At 45.4% G+C, this 17,941-nt stretch overlaps 1 protein-coding gene across 2 annotated transcripts in view; it reads left to right on the top strand.

Moving 5' to 3' along the window:
* GNPAT (glyceronephosphate O-acyltransferase) overlaps positions 1-17,941 on the top strand; it is a 127,553-nt gene that overhangs the window by 68,340 nt on the left and 41,272 nt on the right. For both annotated transcript variants that reach the window (XM_030196441.1, XM_030196442.1), the window contains exons 8-10: positions 7,297-7,427; positions 9,149-9,372; positions 9,657-9,905. In XM_030196441.1, coding sequence (XP_030052301.1) covers positions 7,297-7,427; positions 9,149-9,372; positions 9,657-9,905 — 604 coding nt within the window. The remainder of the gene's footprint in view (positions 1-7,296; positions 7,428-9,148; positions 9,373-9,656; positions 9,906-17,941) is intronic.

The raw sequence follows: 17,941 nt of genomic DNA on the forward strand, positions 1-17,941 counted from the left end.
AGGTGTTAAATAATACAGCAGACAATGCCGATCTTTGAAGCCCATCTGAAATAAGTTCATTGGGGATAGAAAAAGCATCATCTAAACGCACACCTTTCTCTTGAAAGAACCAAACCATTCCAAGACTGTTTGAGATTCCAAATAACTGCAGACACGTTAATAAAATACGATAGTCAATAGTGTCAAATGCTGCAGAAATATTTACAGTTACCAAAAAATTATTTTTGTATTAGTCAAGTCTCTTATGAAGTACATCTACTGTAGAAATAAGCAACAATTCTATACCATGTCCATCTCAGAAGTCATATTGAAATAATACAAAACATCGACTGTTTCAAAAAATTTGCAAAGTTGATACAAAATCTTCTCGTACTACAGGTTGTGTCCTAGCTTCCAAACTCTTAAGAGGGGAAATGAATGAGGTGTGGGAAAAGTTAGTGTGTTATCACAGCTTAGTGTAGCTTAACATAGCAGAAGGCCTGCAATATATTATGCCCACTTCTGAGTCTCAAGCAAATGATATTCCCTTGTTGAAGATAAAATGATAAAAACTTGAGACTCAGATCTTGTCTCTTCCAGTTGATGTCTACACAGCACCTGCTTAAGATGACCAGGAATGCACAGTAGTGAGGATCTTAATTTGCCATCTAAATTTCATTGGCAGCTAACAAACTCCACACTTTTGAACCAACTGTGTAACACTCTGATAACCATTTTGGTAATCCACCATGCAAATAGTAATCGAGTTTAGTTAAGTAAGAGCTTGCATGACTGTTCAAATCTTGGTGTGCATATTTTTAACCAGTCAAATTTTATACAGAGCTGTCCTGGCCACCAGTGCCACATGGGCTTAGATGTATATAAAATCACCCTCAGGTTATGGGCTGTTTTATTTTACACCAAGAACCGTTCCTCGACTGAATTGCTTTTTTCTCCCTATGTGGACTTCATTACTGTTCGTCATCACCAAAACCTTAGTTTTTTTCAAAGCTTTAATCAAAGCATCTTCCTTACAGATTCCAGGCCACATCGTTAACTGAATACCATATGCATACAGTCTGTACTGTACTCCTGACTACTTCAACAAATTGCAGACAGCCTGATATTAAATAGGAAGAAAGACAGAGCTGACCTTTGATAACCTCCATTTTTTTTGCAGAGAACTTGAAAATTATGTAAAGAATCACAGGACGCATTGATTTTATCAGATTAATAGGAAACCAAGATTCCCCCCCCCCCCCAACCAACCAACCCAGGAATGTGTAGATCAAAATTCCAAAAATAGAAAAAAAAAGGCTGTTAAAACATTGATCATGTAAGATTAAATAATGAATATCTCTCCATTTAAGTAAATTTAAAAAAATTAATAGGATATTCCAAAATCAGCATTTCATATCTATGAGCAAAGCACGTTTATACCGTGTTTCCCCGAAAATAAGACACTGTCTTATATTCATTTTTGCCCCCCAAAATGTGCTAGGTCTTATTTTCAGGGGCTGTCTTATTTTTCGGGGAAACATCGGGGTTGGATCGGGGTTGGCCCGCCCTCCGTCGCTCGCGGAACTAATCTTAAACGCCTCCTTTCACCTTCGCAGCAAGCAGCAGCAGGGCAGACCTCTCCTTCCTTCCGTGCCCCGCCCTCGCCTGACATAACGTCCGCGAGGGCGGGGCACGGAAGGAAGGAGAGGTCTGCCTTCTGCTTGCTGCAAAGGTGAAAGGAGGCGTTTAAGGTTAGTTCCGGGTGGGTGGAGGGGGGCCCGGCGACCTTGGGTGGGGGGGCTGCCTTGTCTGGCTCTCGGCGGCCCTGCTTTTAAACAAAAATTTGCTAGGTCTTACTTTCGGGGGAGGCCTTATATCTACCAATTCAGGAAAACCTCTACTAGGTCTTATTTTCGGGGGATGTCTTACTTTCGGGGAAACAGGATATCTTTAAGAAACAAGCATATAGTTTAAAATTGTGTGTGATAGATGAGGAGTTCATAGCTTTGTTTCCAAAGGTTAAATAAAAATGGCACTAGGCGTAAATTGTTTAGAGATCCTTTTACTAAGCTGCAGTAAGCATTAGTGTGTGTTTACCACAGGTTAAAAGGGCTTACCGCGTGGCACGCTAAGGCATCCCGTGATAAATTTCAAATGTGCCCGCGCTACCCACACGCTAAAAAATATTTTATTTCTTGGCTGAGGAGGTATGAGCCTGCAAATTGGTGGGAAAATGTGGGATACAAATGCTACAAACAAATAAATAAATGTTAGCACGATTGTTTTGCTGCATTCTGATTAGCGCATGAGCCCTTACTGCCTACAAAATAGGTGGCAGTACAGACTGATGCACTAACTTTTGTTAATGGCCATGCTCTAATGGCAACATTTAGCGCATGGCCATTTTCCATCTGTGGTAGAAATGGCCATAGCATGCAGGAAAGCCCTGTGTAAGGGTGCACTAAGGCCATTTTCTACGACAGCTTTGTAAAAGGACCCATTACTAAATAAAAGGGTTCAGTGCCACAAACATCAGTCATTTAAAATACAGAGGAGTTTGTGAAAACTGTGCCAGAAGGAGCAATTTAAAAGTTCACTGTTGCTAGGTAACAGTGGCGTAGCTAAGGGGGGGCACAGGGGGAGTGGTCGCTCCCCCAAATGGATTTGTCCAAAAAGTGGCTCCTATGCGCATGCGCCACCACCTTCCCGCTCGCACGCGGTACCAGAACAAGAATGTGCTGGATCGTTGTCATCTACCCAGCAGTACACCAAGACTGCTACTGTGCTAACTGTTAGCCGCCTGGCGCCCGCACACTCCTGAGTCCCTACCGTCCTACTTTACCAATAGGAATGGAGCTGGTGGCTGATCTAGAATAACGGTGGCTACAGCTGAGCTCTCTCCACCTCTCGACGTACTCCTCCAGGCTTCAAGCCCAGTGCAGGCAGCGCTGTGGGGGTGGGGCCCAGGTTCAGGGTCCTCAGTACTCCTCAGCTCAGGTGTGGTGCAGGCTGCAGCCCAGCTGTTCGGCACTTGGCCCTCATGAGTAGGGTAAGAGAGTGTTCTGTGGTGCGTGCTGTTTGCTGTGTGCTCTGTCTCTTCTGGCTAGCTCGCTGACTGTGTGTGTGAGGCTGGGGATGAAAGAGTTCAACCTCCATGGCACTGGCTGTTTGCAGAAGCTATCAAACAATCCCCCCCCCCCCCCCCCCCCCCCAGCATTGCTCACAGATCTGCAGGCAGGAGAAGAAAGACAGGGAGGAGGGAAGCAGATAGGGAGCCCAGAACCACCCACTGCTGAGCAAACAACCCAACAGTTCCATTGGCTTATTCCAATCTGCTGGCACAGGGGCTTGGTTTATGTTTGTTTGTTTGTTTAATCTTTTCAGTTCCTTTTAAATGGCCACCTGGGCAGATTTCAGAGATGGCTCCCCATACATGCTGTGTTAGGGGAGGGGGTGGGGCTTAGACATACACACTCTTTTTTTTTTTTTTTCAGCCCATAAAATAAATTTTAAAAAGGGGACATGCTGGAAATAAAATTCACTGTGTGGTGGGAGACCCAGAGAGGCAGGGGGCAGGGAAGCAAGGGGAGATGTTGGACAGGAAAGTTTAAGAAAACAGAAGATGAGTTAACTTGTTCCTATCTAGTCCTTTACAGGGTGGGCCTGGGCCTAAGATAGGTGGGCAGAACTCCACCCTGTCCCACGAGTGATTTGGTCTCTCCCTCTCTCGCCTGCATGTGATATGGTCTCTCAAACATCCCCCCTTCCCTGCATACCTTTTAAATAGCAGATTTTCACCGGCAGCGAACAACAACTAATATGCACTGCTCATGTTGGCTCCACAGCCTTCTCTCTGATGCAACTTCCTGTTTCCACATAGGCAGGAATACATCAAAGGGAGGCTGTGGGGCTGGTGTGAACAGTATGTGTCAGTCGCTGCTCGCTGCAGGCCAAGATCTTCTATTTACAAGGTATTCAGGAGGGACAGTTGTTGGGAGTTTTTAGCTGGTGGGGCTTGGGGATCCCTGCCAGCCACATCATAGGTGTGCTGCTGGGTCCACCCTTGGCTACGCCACTGGTCCATTATATGAACTTTAGTTCACCAAAAACAATAGCAAATGCTAAAGCAGTATTAAAAGATTATTAAAAATAAATATGTGGTCCATCTGTAAAAAGTCTAAAGCTGTTCCAATTCGATAGGCATTAGAAGATGGCATGGGAATTTTGAGGGATGCTCATCTTGGCATTGGTAGGTATGAGTTGGGGTATGTTGATGGGTTGGGGGAATGAGTGAAGGTGTGAAATGGATATGAGAAGAGGGGCAAAAAAAGGGGATGAGGTTTGGGGGAAGACTGGAGAGGATGAGAGGCACTGAAAAAGGATGGGGTACTGGAGAGGGGTATGGCAGGAAGGGAATGGGTCTCTAAAGGGATTGTGTGAGGATGGAAATGGTGTTAAAAAGATGGTGGAAGAGGCAGTAGGATATGGGGTATAGGGTAAAAGATAAAAATGGCCTTGGAGGCAAGGGAAGAAATGAGAGACAGGGATGGAGATGGATCTGGTGCTGATGAGGGAATGAGAGGCAGTGGAGGGTAGCTTAGGGCTAAGAGAATGAGTACAGATGATGGGAATGGGAGAGTAAGGAAGTGGGTGAAAGATGAAGAGGGGGAAAGGAGACTGGAAAAGGACAGGGATAGAGGGAGCAATGGGAGGGAGATGGGGAAAGCCAGTAGGTAGATGAAAAGTGAAAAGGAGACTAAGGATGAAGGTGAGAGAAAGTGATAATGAGAGTAAAATCAAATGGGTGGACAAATGCAGAGAATAGAAAAGCAGGGGGGGAAAAAAACATAAAATGAAAGATCAGTGCCAAACAGATGTAGAGAGTGAAAGGAAGACAAGAGGAGAGAGAAGAAATGGAAAGGCCAACCAAGAAAAGAATTTAGAAGACTGACACATGAAAAGAGGAAAGAGTTTGGGACCAACCTAATTGTAGAAATAAAATGCCCAGACAGCAAATGTAGAAAAGAAAACAATTATATTTAATACTTTTTAAGGACTGAGATGTGCCTGCTTTGTGAAATGTATATATTTTTTCTATTTTTATTTTGCAAAGTATAGGAGAAAATATATTTCTGTTTCTCTTTTACTAGTATTATACTGCTTATAGTGTCTGACTTTCTTGGGCCAGGTGTGAAGGGGGATGGTCTCCATTTCAGCTTTCCTCCTGACCTTTCCATGTCTGCATGTTTTGTTTTGTTTTATGTTCCCTATTCTGTATCAGATGAGCATCTGTCCATGTCCTCAACTGAGGTGAAGGATTCCATTAGCATGTAGTGTCTATCTAGGAATCTGTGACAGTCCAGCTTCTTCCAGTTTCCCAGTAGCAGGTTTATTGGTATTCTAGGGCCCAGTGTAATATTTACAGCACTGTCTTTTCATAGATGGGTTAGGGCTGTTATGATTTGGTAAGTTTGGTGCTCTAGGACTCTGTAATATTTATATAGCACTGTTTTTCATAGGTGGGTTAGGGCTGTTGCAGTGTGGTAAGTTTTCTGTAAATGCTTTAAGTGTGTTTTTGCAGGGTTTTGTGTTATTTCACTGTGTTTGACCCTATTTGAAAATAGGTTCTGGGCCTTTGGCAGCCCTTGAGGCATATTTTCAAAGCACTTAGCCTTCCAAAGTTCCATAGGTTTCTATGGAACTTTGGAAGGCTAAGTGCTTTGAAAATATGCCTTGTCACCCAAATTAATAATGCTCAGGACTAGTGGTCTTCACATCCTGTAGTCACCACACAAACAAAAGCCCATCTGATTTAGTGTCTAGCAGCAGTGGAAGGAGTATATATACTGTTTCTGAGGTGATGGTCACAATCTGAATATTTTTAATTGCAGTTAAGACGACAGGCTGCCTGCTTTAGCCAATCACAAGACCTCTGCTGGATCCTGCCTCCTGATGTAACTTCCTGTTTCCTCATAGGCAGGATTCAGCAGAGACAACCTGTGTTAATCATTGATGGCCACAGCCACTGCACCTGAGCAAAAACATCAGCCTGCTGCCTGGCTGACACTGACTGGCGCCTGTTTTAGAAAAGTCTGTTCCCCCTGACGTCAACACCTGGCTACGTCTCTGCTAGGTAACCCTATGATAGATGGGGGGAGTGGGGCCTGCTATGTTCTGGACCAGCCCAGAGCTGCAAAGGAAAAGGCTGGAAAGTCTAATTTTTATTTATTTATTTTTAAAAAGCATTTTGTTTTTAATTTTCCAGCCTTTTCCTTCACAGTGCTGTGCTGGTCTGTGGCAAACCCGCTATAGTTGCATGGCAAATGTGGACCTTTAAATCATGCTAATTTACAGGTTTCTCAATGCTAGTGGAGCCAAAGGCTTGGTAAAATTTTGCTTTTGCTTTTTAACATTGTGGAAAAATAACTTTCTTCTTCATGTTTGATTTAAGATCATGTTCTTGCATGCTTCTTCGTTCTTTAACAGTATGTGTCATTTAGATTCACTTGGGTACAGTATTGCAATGTAAAGCACTTTCTCAATAAGAACATAATTTGTACCAGGACCTAATTATCTTGCTTTATATAAAGTGTTATGCATTTCTTAACAGAAATCGATTTCTCTGACTGAAAGACACCATTTGATCAGTTGTGATCACATGATTCAGATTTCTAATCACACTATCTATTTTGATCAAACATTTTAGTCGGTTCCCTCTTTGAATAACTATGCAGCCCTTTTACCAAACTACATGAGGCATTTAACACACAGTAACTGCTAACACAGAGCTACGTTAAGGGGCTTTGTGGTAATTTAGCAGTACCACACGGTAAGCCACATGTTAATTGCTTTATGTATCAGGGGTGTAGCATGGGCAGTGAATGGACATGGAAATTTTAGCCAGCTAGCTAGCTTATTCCACTTACTAATCATTGGTTAATGCACAGTTAACACGGAAGCAGCACTTACCACCTCCTAAATACTGTTAACTGCAGCCAGGCACTACATGCTAATTGGCACTTTAGTGTAGAACCAAAATTAGAAAATGTTGGTTCCACTCCTACTGATTGCTGTGTCAAATTTGCAGCTACCATGCAATATATTCCCATGTTATGCCGCCATGGTAACTACCTTTATTTCTAAACACAGCATGCAAAGTAACCACTTGTATGTTTTTGGTTTGTTTTGGGGGGGGTTTTGTGCTTGTCTGTTTGATCTTAAGCTTTACCACAATTTGCAGATGACCTTTGAATTAATTTATTATGCTGCTTTTTCTAAACTGTATATTCACCCTTTTTCTCCATTCCTTAAAAACAGGGGTTATTGAAAGCCAGGAGGATCCTGAGTGAGAATTTTGGAAGCATACATGTGTACTTCGGGCAGCCTGTATCTGTACGAACTTTGGCTTCTGGGAGGATCAATCGTTTCCAGTACAACTTGGTGCCAAGGTACTGGAGATTCTGATGCTCAGTGATTTGACTCTGAAAGCTTGAAACACCTTTTGCTTTTCAAGACAACCAGGTGTAAAGTGATACAGATGTAACATGTTAATGAGCCTTTTTTTGTTCTTTACTGCCTCATTCCCATTTTTTGTTTCCTTCTGTAGCCTGAATACTGAAACCACCAAAGTTAGCTTGCCAAGGATGTTAAAAAAAAATCAGGTTTCCTGATTGGGTTATTTACCCCAGACATTAAAATAACCCAGTTAACCTGCTATTGAAATAGTTAAATAACAAACTATTAAAAATAGGTTCCATGGGCAAGAAAGAATGCGCAATTTAATTGCTAATTCCTGATTGCAGGGACAGCTTACCATATGGACCAGGTGAGGCACTGGCTCAGGGTGCTGGTGATAAAAGGGTGCCAAAATCACTGTTCTCTCTAGGCTCCCCATGGTCTTACATATCTGTATGCCTAGAGGTCTCTGGCAGCAGCAGGAATTCATACATGCTGCCTGTGGCCAGCCTGGACCTTCCCTCTACTGCCCCCTCTGAGATAACTTCCTGTTTCCGGCAGGGCTGCATGTGGTAGAGGAAATGCTCTGGGACTGGCTACAGGCAGCATATGTGAATTGCTGCCGCTGTAGGTGACTTCTAAGAGTAAAGACATGTTTGAAGGTAGACTTGGGGTGGAGGGTTGAGGCGGGGGGGGGGGGGGGGGGGAAGTGGAGGTACAGATGCTGGATCGTCGATGAGAGTGGTGTGTGGGGGCACCAATGCAAAAGTTAGGTCAGGGTACCACAGTACCATGAGTTAGCCCTGCCTGATTGGTTGAAAATGACATTATCCATTCCTTCTTGAAAAGACCTTATTTCACTCACCTAAGTGAGTGTTCATGTCAGCTGCTGGATTCTGCTAATGCATGAAAAAAAAAACCCCACCCTACCTCCTTAAAAAAAAATATATATATCCATTGGGGTAAAGGTTTTATTCATATTGGTCCTGAAGGAGAGGTGATGGCTCTGTGACCCATGAATTGGCTTGTAAGATCACATTTGAAGAGTTAATGCTTTGTTAGCTTGTTATATGGAGGAAAGGTTTGAGATGTGTGCCCCTAATAGCTTCTGTGTTTAGTGTCCAGCCCTCACCAAATTCTCAGGGCATGTCAGAGTCTCAGCGTATCTTAGCAGCTATTTATTTTTTAAAATTAATCCATGTATAATTGTGTATGTGTGCACCTGTTCTAGAAAGTGGGTTCCATTAGTTCTGTATGGAACTCTCATTTGCTTTTGTTGTGTTTTTTGTTTTTGTTCTACTACTACTGATTGATTATAGTGTCAGTGTTTTCCATCAAACAGTACCTGGCTAGCCTTTGTAGCAAATAGTGCTGTAGTTGGATAAATCCTCTAAAACTGATTCCCATTGGTGTAGGGAAAGGGGAGGAGCAAAGAGGAGGTAAGTTTTTTTTTTTTTTGTTTTTTTTTTTTTCAAGAGCATCTTTCTTTGATAGAATCAATTTAATCTGTTATCCAACGAAGTTGTAGCGGTGAGCTTTTCTTTTTTTTCTTGTGTTAGAGAGAATCCTCACAATAGCTCTCAACAGATAAAAACATGTGTTTACAGGAGGGCAACAGAAGTAGTGCATCACTGATACTGAACTCCTTTACAGACCGTATCGCTCTTGAACTTGTAAATGCATCCGTATTGACCACATTTCCATGTTGTTTCAGGCATATTTCCCAAAGACCATCAAAAGACCTGCAAGCATTTGTTAGAGATGTTGCCTACAGAATAGAGCTTATTCAAATAGAAAACATGGTTCTAAGCCCAGGAGCCCTTGTTGCAACTATCCTGTTGCAAAATTTGCCAGGCATGGACTACGATGTGCTAGTTGAGAAGACACTGTGGCTGAGAGACTTAACCCGGTCTTTCGGAGGGTTTCTTGATTGGCCTGGTATGCTAAAAAATGTAAATACTTCTCTGTGTGTATTGAAATGAGAAAGTGATCAGGAGAAAACCATGGACGTGACCATGACTAAGATACTTTGCATGAGCCTAAAACTGACAGGTTCTTTTTCCATGTAGCATTCAGTCACATTTATTTTACAACTCCCGAAGAAGATTTGGGGACTGAATTAAAAATATATATATATTTGTTAATATTGCGTATAGAACTTCTCACAAATCTGCACATTCTTCATACTGTTCTTTTACCATAACTTGACTGATTGCTTTCAGGTAATCTGTCTGCCAGTAAAGTGGTCAGGTCCAGCCTCACTCTGCACTCAAACTTGATGAGCCTAGTTGATGGCCGTGTGGTTTTACTAGGAGGAAGGAAGGAAGAGAGCAGGCTGACGGAGGAGCTAGTGTTTCAGTGGGCTCTGTCTGTACTAATGTGCACCTCCTACAGGAACCAGGTGGTGAATGTTTTTGTACGCCCAGCACTGGTGGCAATTTCTTCTCAAATGGCACAGAGTTCCAGAAAAGGTAAGGTTAATGTTTCCTGTTTCTTCATCCCAGTTTATTTCCCTATTTATTTATTTATTTATTTACCGCCTTTTTGAAGGAATTCACTCAAGGCGGTGTACAGTAAGAATAGATCAAACATGAGCAATAGGCAATTACAGCAGTAAAAATATTCAACTATCAATACAAAGTATGGCATGGTATACTACTTGCAATGTTAACTCAATACGTAATAGAACATTATAATTGGTAGTGAAGGGTAAGTCAAAGTTGTAACATATAGATGAGTAAGAAAGTAGGAAGAATTAGAAAGTAAGGTGACTGAAGAAAGTTCCACATGAGGTCAGAGAGATGGTTTAAATATTATCTCAGCTAGGGTAGGAGTGGATAAACATGTCCCGCTGAAGTATGTGCAGCCAAGTCAATCCTTGTGTGAGTGAGAGTAACAAGATAGTTAGTTCTTCCATTAAAGGCTTGGTTGAAGAACCATGCTTTCATCTGCTTCCTGAAATAGAGATAGTCTTGTGTTAAGCAGAGCCTTTCAGGCAATGCATTCCAGAGTGTGGGGGCTACTCCAGAGAAGGGCTCGCTTGTGGGTATCACATCATGTAATGTCTTTTGGAGAGGGTGTAGTTAGTGAAAGTCCTTGGGAGGACCTTAGTGTGCTTGGCGGTGTGTGGAGGATCATCCTATTCTTCAGATTCTCAGGGCCATTTCATTTCAGGGCCTTGAAGATCAGATATAGAGTTTTAAATTTTGCCCTGTATTGTACTGGTCGCCAATGAAGTTTTTGCAAAAATGGTATGATGTGGTCATGTCGCTTGCAACCTTCTATGAGTCTTGCTGCTGTATTCTGAATCAACTGGAGCTGGTGCAGGCCCTTTGTAGTCAGACCATCTTATAGTGCATTGCAGTAATCCAGTCTTGATGTTACCATGGCATGCACATCTGGGATAAAATTTACCTTCTTGATGTAAGGAGAGAGACATCGTAGCTGTCACAAATAGTAGAAGCAGCTCTTGAAGGTTGTTTGGAATTGGGGAATCAGAGTAAGTGTTGAATCTAACTGTATTCCGGGGTTCCTGACTTGTGGTTTGAGGGGGAGTTCATACTTCCCAAAAGGGATTTTGATGTCAGGTATGTATCCACTTGTCTTAGGGACCCAGAGAAGCCCATTATAAGGTTTAGGCTTAAGAGGGGTGGAACATAAAGAACAACTTTGGGTAGAATGGTACTCTCATAATGTTGAACAAGAAAAGAGCGGGTTTGTATGAATGGGAACCCTGTTCAAAAACAGTGATAAGGAAAAGTGGAAAGGACCTCAGATAAGTGACATACAGCAATAATGCTGAACAAATTGTGCTCTACATGAGCGTCACTACAAATCAATCACTGGTCACTTTCTCACCATCCTCCTATGTGCTCAAATTTTGTAACAAACAAATCAAATATTAAATATCAAAAGCTACATTGCCCATAATGTTAAACATCACTTAGCTGCAAAGCGGTCGCCATCGGGCTTCCCTGCCCAACAGACCCATTTCACCACCACAGGGCTTCTCGGGGGCAAACAGGGGGACCCTCAGCATGACCATACTTTGACAACTGGACAATCTTGCAAACTACCATCCAAGACACTGGCTTTCTGTAAGGAGGCAAAAAGTGGCCTCCTTACAGAAAGCCAGTGTCTTGGATGGTAGTTTGCAAGATTGTCCAGTTGTCAAAGTATGGTCATGCTGAGGGTCCCTCCGTTTGCCCCCGAAGAAGCCCTGTGGTGGTGAAATGGGTCTGTTGGGCAGGGAAGCCCGATGGCGACCGCTTTGCAGCTAAGTGATGTTTAACATTATGGGCAATGTAGCTTTTGATATTTAATATTTGATTGTTTGTTACAAAATTTGAGCATATAGGAGGATGGTGAGAAAGTGACCAGTGATTGATTTGTAGTGACGCTCACGTAGAGCACAATTTGTTCAGCATTATTGCTGTATGTCACTTATCTGAGGTCCTTTCCACTTTTCCTTATCACTGTTTTTGAACAGGGTTCCCATTCATACAAACCCGCTCTTTTCTTGTTTGATATTTTGGATTTTTTGAGCGGTAGTTCCCCTACTGAGTATTGTTACTCTGATAATGTTGGCCATTGCTTTGAATAGTGCATTGGCTAATTTTTTCCCATCTTTTATACAGAAGTTATCTTACTCCCACAAACATAATGAGCAGCATTTTAGAAAGGACACACATACCCTGAATAAAGATGTCACAATCAGGACATCTTCAATATCACATGTACTTTAGAAAAGGGTTGGCCAACCTAGATCCCTTTCTAAAATACATGCCACCATGAATCTACCTGAGGTGGTTACATCCCATGGGTGGGTGGACCCATTTTAGACATGCAGAATTCAAACATCAACGTCAACCACCATATCAGATAATGTGTCAGGTTCTGCACGGCAATGTATGGTGATTTTAAACCACAGAAGCAATACTAAACAGTGACTGCACAATCTCCCCAACCCCCTGATTACATTAGCTGAATCCCTCCATCCCCCTAAACCCTCCAGCATTCCCCGGGACTCGCTGGGGGTCCATCACTAGCGACATAGTGGAACAGGGTGTTTTATTCATAATGAAGCCATGCACATTGACCTCTTGAGTCCAGTGTAGGCAATCTTTGTGCTTGAAATTCATATCTCAGTGTGTGTCTTGTTCCTAATACAGATATTTTATGCATCCTTGATGCAAGCGGGCCAGCTGCTGAAACATATCTGGTTATGACTAAAACACCTGTGTAGTAGGACAATATATAACACACCTTGTCTTCAAAGATTGCTTTCTCAAATAAATCCCTTTATCAACCACTAGTTGGTTCTTCTGGCTGTTTTTTTTTTTTTTTTCTTTTCTCTGGACCTGTGCTGGGCATGGCTTTGCCTCTCTGTTTTCTTCACCTCTTCCAGTAACCCCAGGTTTCTTTTTAAATCTAATAATCATTTCTCTTTTACTCTCTTATTATGAGCCCCATATTCAATAAAATTTACCTAGCATGGCAACTTTGTGTGTCTCATACCATACATAGCTCCAACTCCCCAGTGTCATTCAGGTGTATATGCTTCAGTAGATATTGACCCAGCTACTCTACAAATGGAGGATCATTCAGACTGGAGCATTCATCAACCAAGCCTTGGAGCCATTCCCCTTTCCATGTCCACACCACATACTTATGATATGATCTGACCACATGATGCGTACCCAACATTCAGATATCTTCAGGCACAGACTTGAGTAGGGGAATAGGCTAATGGTTAGAGCAGCGGGTTATGAACCGGGAAAGCCAAGCTTCAAATCCCACTGCTGCTCCTTGTGATCTTGGGCAAGTCATTTAACCCTCTGTTGCTTCAATCTACAGACTTAGGTTGTGAGCACTCAGGGGACAGATAAATACCTACTGTACCTGGATGTAACTCACCTTGAACTACTACTGAAAAGGTGTGAGCTAAATCCCAATACCAACCTCCCTCCACCCACCACCACCACCACAAATCCAAATGAATGACAAAAGTAATCTGTTCTGGAATAGAACTAGAGTAGCAAGTGTAATTCCTTTCATGTGGGTGTCTTAGTCTCCATATATCTGTTAAGCTATATTCTTGTATTAGAACTATTACAAACTGCAGCACTCATAGGTTCCACAGTCCTGTCCCTACTGTCATCAGCTGCATGCTTGAGATCCCCCTCTCCCGAACAATACATACATTAGTTCAGAGATACTGTTTTCAGTACATCTTTTAGAAATTGCATTTGATCCTTATTGGAAGCATAGTCATTCAGCAGATACATGAAGATTTCTTGCACCTTCATCTGGAGCGCTAGTGCCCTGCCCACTTTATCTCTCCAGCACCGCATTACAGCGAATGCTACATACCTGTAGAAGGTATTCTCCGAGGACAGCAGGCTGATTGTTCTCACTGATGGGTGACGTCCACGGCAGCCCCTCCAATCGGAAACTTCACTAGCAAAGTCCTTTGCTAGCCCTCGCGCGCCCGCGCGCACCGCGCATGCGCGGCCGTCTTCCCGCCCGAAACCGGCTCGAGCCGGCCAGTCCAGTATGTAGCAAGACAATACACTTCAAGGGAAGACACAACTCCAAAGGGGAGGCGGGCGGGTTTGTGAGAACAATCAGCCTGCTGTCCTCGGAGAATACCTTCTACAGGTATGTAGCATTCGCTTTCTCCGAGGACAAGCAGGCTGCTTGTTCTCACTGATGGGGTATCCCTAGCCCCCAGGCTCACTCAAAACAACAACATTGGTCAATTGGGCCTCGCAACGGCGAGGACATAACTGAGATTGACCTAAAAAATTTACCAACTAACTGAGAGTGTAGCCTGGAACAGAACAAACAGGGCCCTCGGGGGGTGGAGTTGGATCCTAAAGCCCAAACAGGTTCTGAAGAACTGACTGCCCGAACCGACTGTCACGTCGGGTATCCTGCTGCAGGCAGTAATGAGATGTGAATGTGTGGACAGATGACCACGTCGCAGCTTTGCAAATTTCCTCCATGGTGGCTGACTTCAAGTGGGCTACCGACGCTGCCATGGCTCTAACATTATGAGCCGTGACATGACCCTCAAGAGCCAGCCCAGCCTGGGCGTAAGTGAAGGAAATGCAATCTGCTAGCCAATTGGATATGGTGCGTTTCCCTACAGCCACTCCCCTCTTGTTGGGATCAAAAGAAACAAACAATTGGGCGGACTGTCTGTGGGGCTGTGTCCGCTCCAGATAGAAGGCCAATGCTCTCTTGCAGTCCAATGTGTGCAGCTGACGTTCAGCAGGGCAGGAATGAGGACGGGGAAAGAATGTTGGCAAGACAATTGACTGGTTCAGATGGAACTCCGACACAACCTTTGGCAGAAACTTAGGGTGAGTGCGGAGGACTACTCTGTTGTGATGAAATTTGGTGTAAGGGGCCTGGGCTACCAGGGCCTGAAGCTCACTGACTCTACGAGCCGAGGTAACTGCCACCAAGAAAATGACCTTCCAGGTCAAGTACTTCGGATGGCAGGAATTCAGTGGCTCGAAAGGAGGTTTCATCAGCTGGGTGAGAACGACATTGAGATCCCATGACACTGTAGGAGGCTTGACAGGGGGCTTTGACAAAAGCAAACCTCTCATGAAGCGAACAACTAAAGGCTGTCCTGAGATCGGCTTACCTTCCACTTGGTAATGGTATGCACTGATTGCACTAAGGTGAACCCTTACGGAGTTGGTCTTCAGACCAGACTCAGACAAGTGGAGAAGGTACTCAAGCAGGGTCTGTGTAGGACAAGAGCGAGGATCTAGGGCCTTGCTGTCACACCAGACGGCAAACCTCCTCCAATGAAAGAAGTAACTTCTCTTAGTGGAGTCTTTCCTGGAAGCAAGCAAGATGCGGGAGACACCCTCTGGCAGACCCAAAGAGGCAAAGTCTACGCCCTCAACATCCAGGCCGTGAGAGCCAGGGACTGGAGGTTGGGATGCAGCAGAGCCCCTTCGTCCTGCGTGATGAGGGTCGGAAAACACTGCAATCTCCACGGTTCTTCGGAGGATAACTCCAGAAGAAGAGGGAACCAGATCTGACGCGGCCAAAAGGGAGCAATCAGAATCATGGTGCCTCGGTCTTGCTTGAGTTTCAACAAAGTCTTCCCCACCAGAGGAAAGGGAGGATAAGCATACAGCAGACCTTCCCCCCAATCCAGGAGGAAGGCATCCGACGCCAGTCTGCCGTGGGCCTGAAGCCTGGAACAGAACTGAGGGACCTTGTGGTTCACTTGAGATGCGAAGAGATCCACCAGGGGGGTGCCCCACGCCTGGAAGATCTGTCGCACCACACGGGAATTGAGCGACCACTCGTGAGGTTGCATAATCCTGCTCAACCTGTCGGCCAGACTGTTGTTTACGCCTGCCAGATATGTGGCTTGGAGCACCATGCCTTGACGGCGAGCCCAGAGCCACATGCTGACGGCTTCCTGACACAGGGGGCGAGATCCGGTGCCCCCCTGCTTGTTGACATAGTACATGGCAACCTGATTGTCTGTCTGAATTTGGATAATTTGGTGGGACAGCCGATCTCTGAAAGCCTTCAGAGCGTTCCAGATCGCTCGCAACTCCAGAAGATTGATCTGTAGATCGCTTTCTTGGAGGGACCACCTTCCTTGGGTGTGAAGCCCATCGACATGAGCTCCCCATCCCAGGAGAGACGCATCCGTGGTCAGCACTTTTTGAGGCTGAGGAATTTGGAAGGGACGTCCCAGAGTCAAATTGGAGCAAATCGTCCACCAATACAGGGATTCGAGAAAACTCGTGGACAGGTGGATCACGTCCTCTAGACCCCCGGCGGCCTGATACCACTGGGAGGCTAGGGTCCATTGAGCAGATCTCATGTGAAGGCGGGCCATGGGAGTCACATGAACTGTGGAAGCCATGTGGCCCAGCAATCTCAACATCTGCCGAGCTGTGATCTGCTGGGACGCTCGCACCCGCGAGACGAGGGACAACAAGTTGTTGGCCCTCGCCTCTGGGAGATAGGCGCGAGCCGTCCGAGAATCCAGCAGGGCTCCGATGAATTCGAGTTTCTGCACTGGGAGAAGATGGGACTTTGGGTAATTTATCACAAACCCCAGTAGCTCCAGGAGGCGAATAGTCATCTGCATGGACTGCAGGGCTCCTGCCTCGGATGTGTTCTTCACCAGCCAATCGTCGAGATATGGGAACACGTGCACCCCCAGCCTGCGAAGCGCCGCTGCTACCACAGCTAGGCACTTTGTGAACACCCTGGGCGCAGAGGCGAGCCCAAAGGGTAGCACACAGTACTGGAAGTGGCGTGCGCCCAGCTGAAATCGCAGATACTGTCTGTGAGCTGGCAGTATCGGGATGTGTGTGTAGGCATCCTTCAAGTCCAGAGAGCATAGCCAATCGTTTTGCTGAATCATGGGGAGAAGGGTGCCCAGGGAAAGCATCCTGAACTTTTCTTTTACGAGATATTTGTTCAGGGCCCTTAGGTCTAGGATGGGACGCATCCCCCCTGTTTTCTTTTCCACAAGGAAGTACCTGGAATAGAACCCCAGCCCTTCTTGCCCGGATGGCACGGGCTCGACCGCATTGGCGCTGAGAAGGGCGGAGAGTTCCTCTGCAAGTACCTGCTTGTGCTGGAAGCTGTAGGACTGAGCTCCCGGTGGACAATTTGGAGGTTGAGAGGCCAAATTGAGGGTGTATCCTTGCCGGACTATTTGGAGAACCCACTGATCGGAGGTTATAAGAGGCCACCTTTGGTGAAAAGCTTTCAACCTCCCTCCGACAGGCAGGTCGCCCGGCACTGACACTTGGATGTCGGCTATGTTCTGCTGGAGCCAGTCAAAAGCTCGCCCCTTGCTTTTGCTGGGGAGCCGCGGGGCCTTGCTGATTCGCACGCTGCTGACGAGAGCGAGCGCGCTGGGGCTTAGCCTGGGCCGCAGGCTGTCGGGAAGGAGGATTGTACCTACGCTTGCCAGAAGTATAGGGAACAGTCTTCCTTCCCCCGAAAAATCGTCTACCTGTAGAGGTAGAAGCTGAAGGCTGCCGGCGGGCGAACTTGTCGAATGCGGTGTCCCGCTGGTGGAGAGACTCTACCACCTGCTCGACTTTTTCGCCAAAAATGTTATCCGCACGGCAAGGCGAGTCCGCAATCCGCTGCTGGATTCTATTCTCCAGGTCGGCGGCACGCAGCCATGAGAGCCTGCGCATCACCACACCTTGAGCAGCGGCCCTGGACGCAACATCAAAAGTGTCATAAACTCCTCTGGCCAGGAATTTTCTGCACGCCTTCAGCTGCCTGACCACCTCCTGAAAAGGCTTGGCTTGCTCAGGGGGAAGAGCATCAACCAAGCCCGCCAACTGCCGCACATTATTCCGCATGTGTATGCTCGTGTAGAGCTGGTAAGACTGGATCTTGGACACGAGCATAGAGGAATGGTAGGCCTTCCTCCCAAAGGAGTCTAAGGTTCTAGCGTCCTTGCCCGGGGGCGCCGAAGCATGTTCCCTAGAAC

The sequence above is a fragment of the Microcaecilia unicolor genome, chromosome 3 (assembly GCF_901765095.1).
Source record: "Microcaecilia unicolor chromosome 3, aMicUni1.1, whole genome shotgun sequence".
Classification (NCBI taxonomy): domain Eukaryota; kingdom Metazoa; phylum Chordata; class Amphibia; order Gymnophiona; family Siphonopidae; genus Microcaecilia; species Microcaecilia unicolor.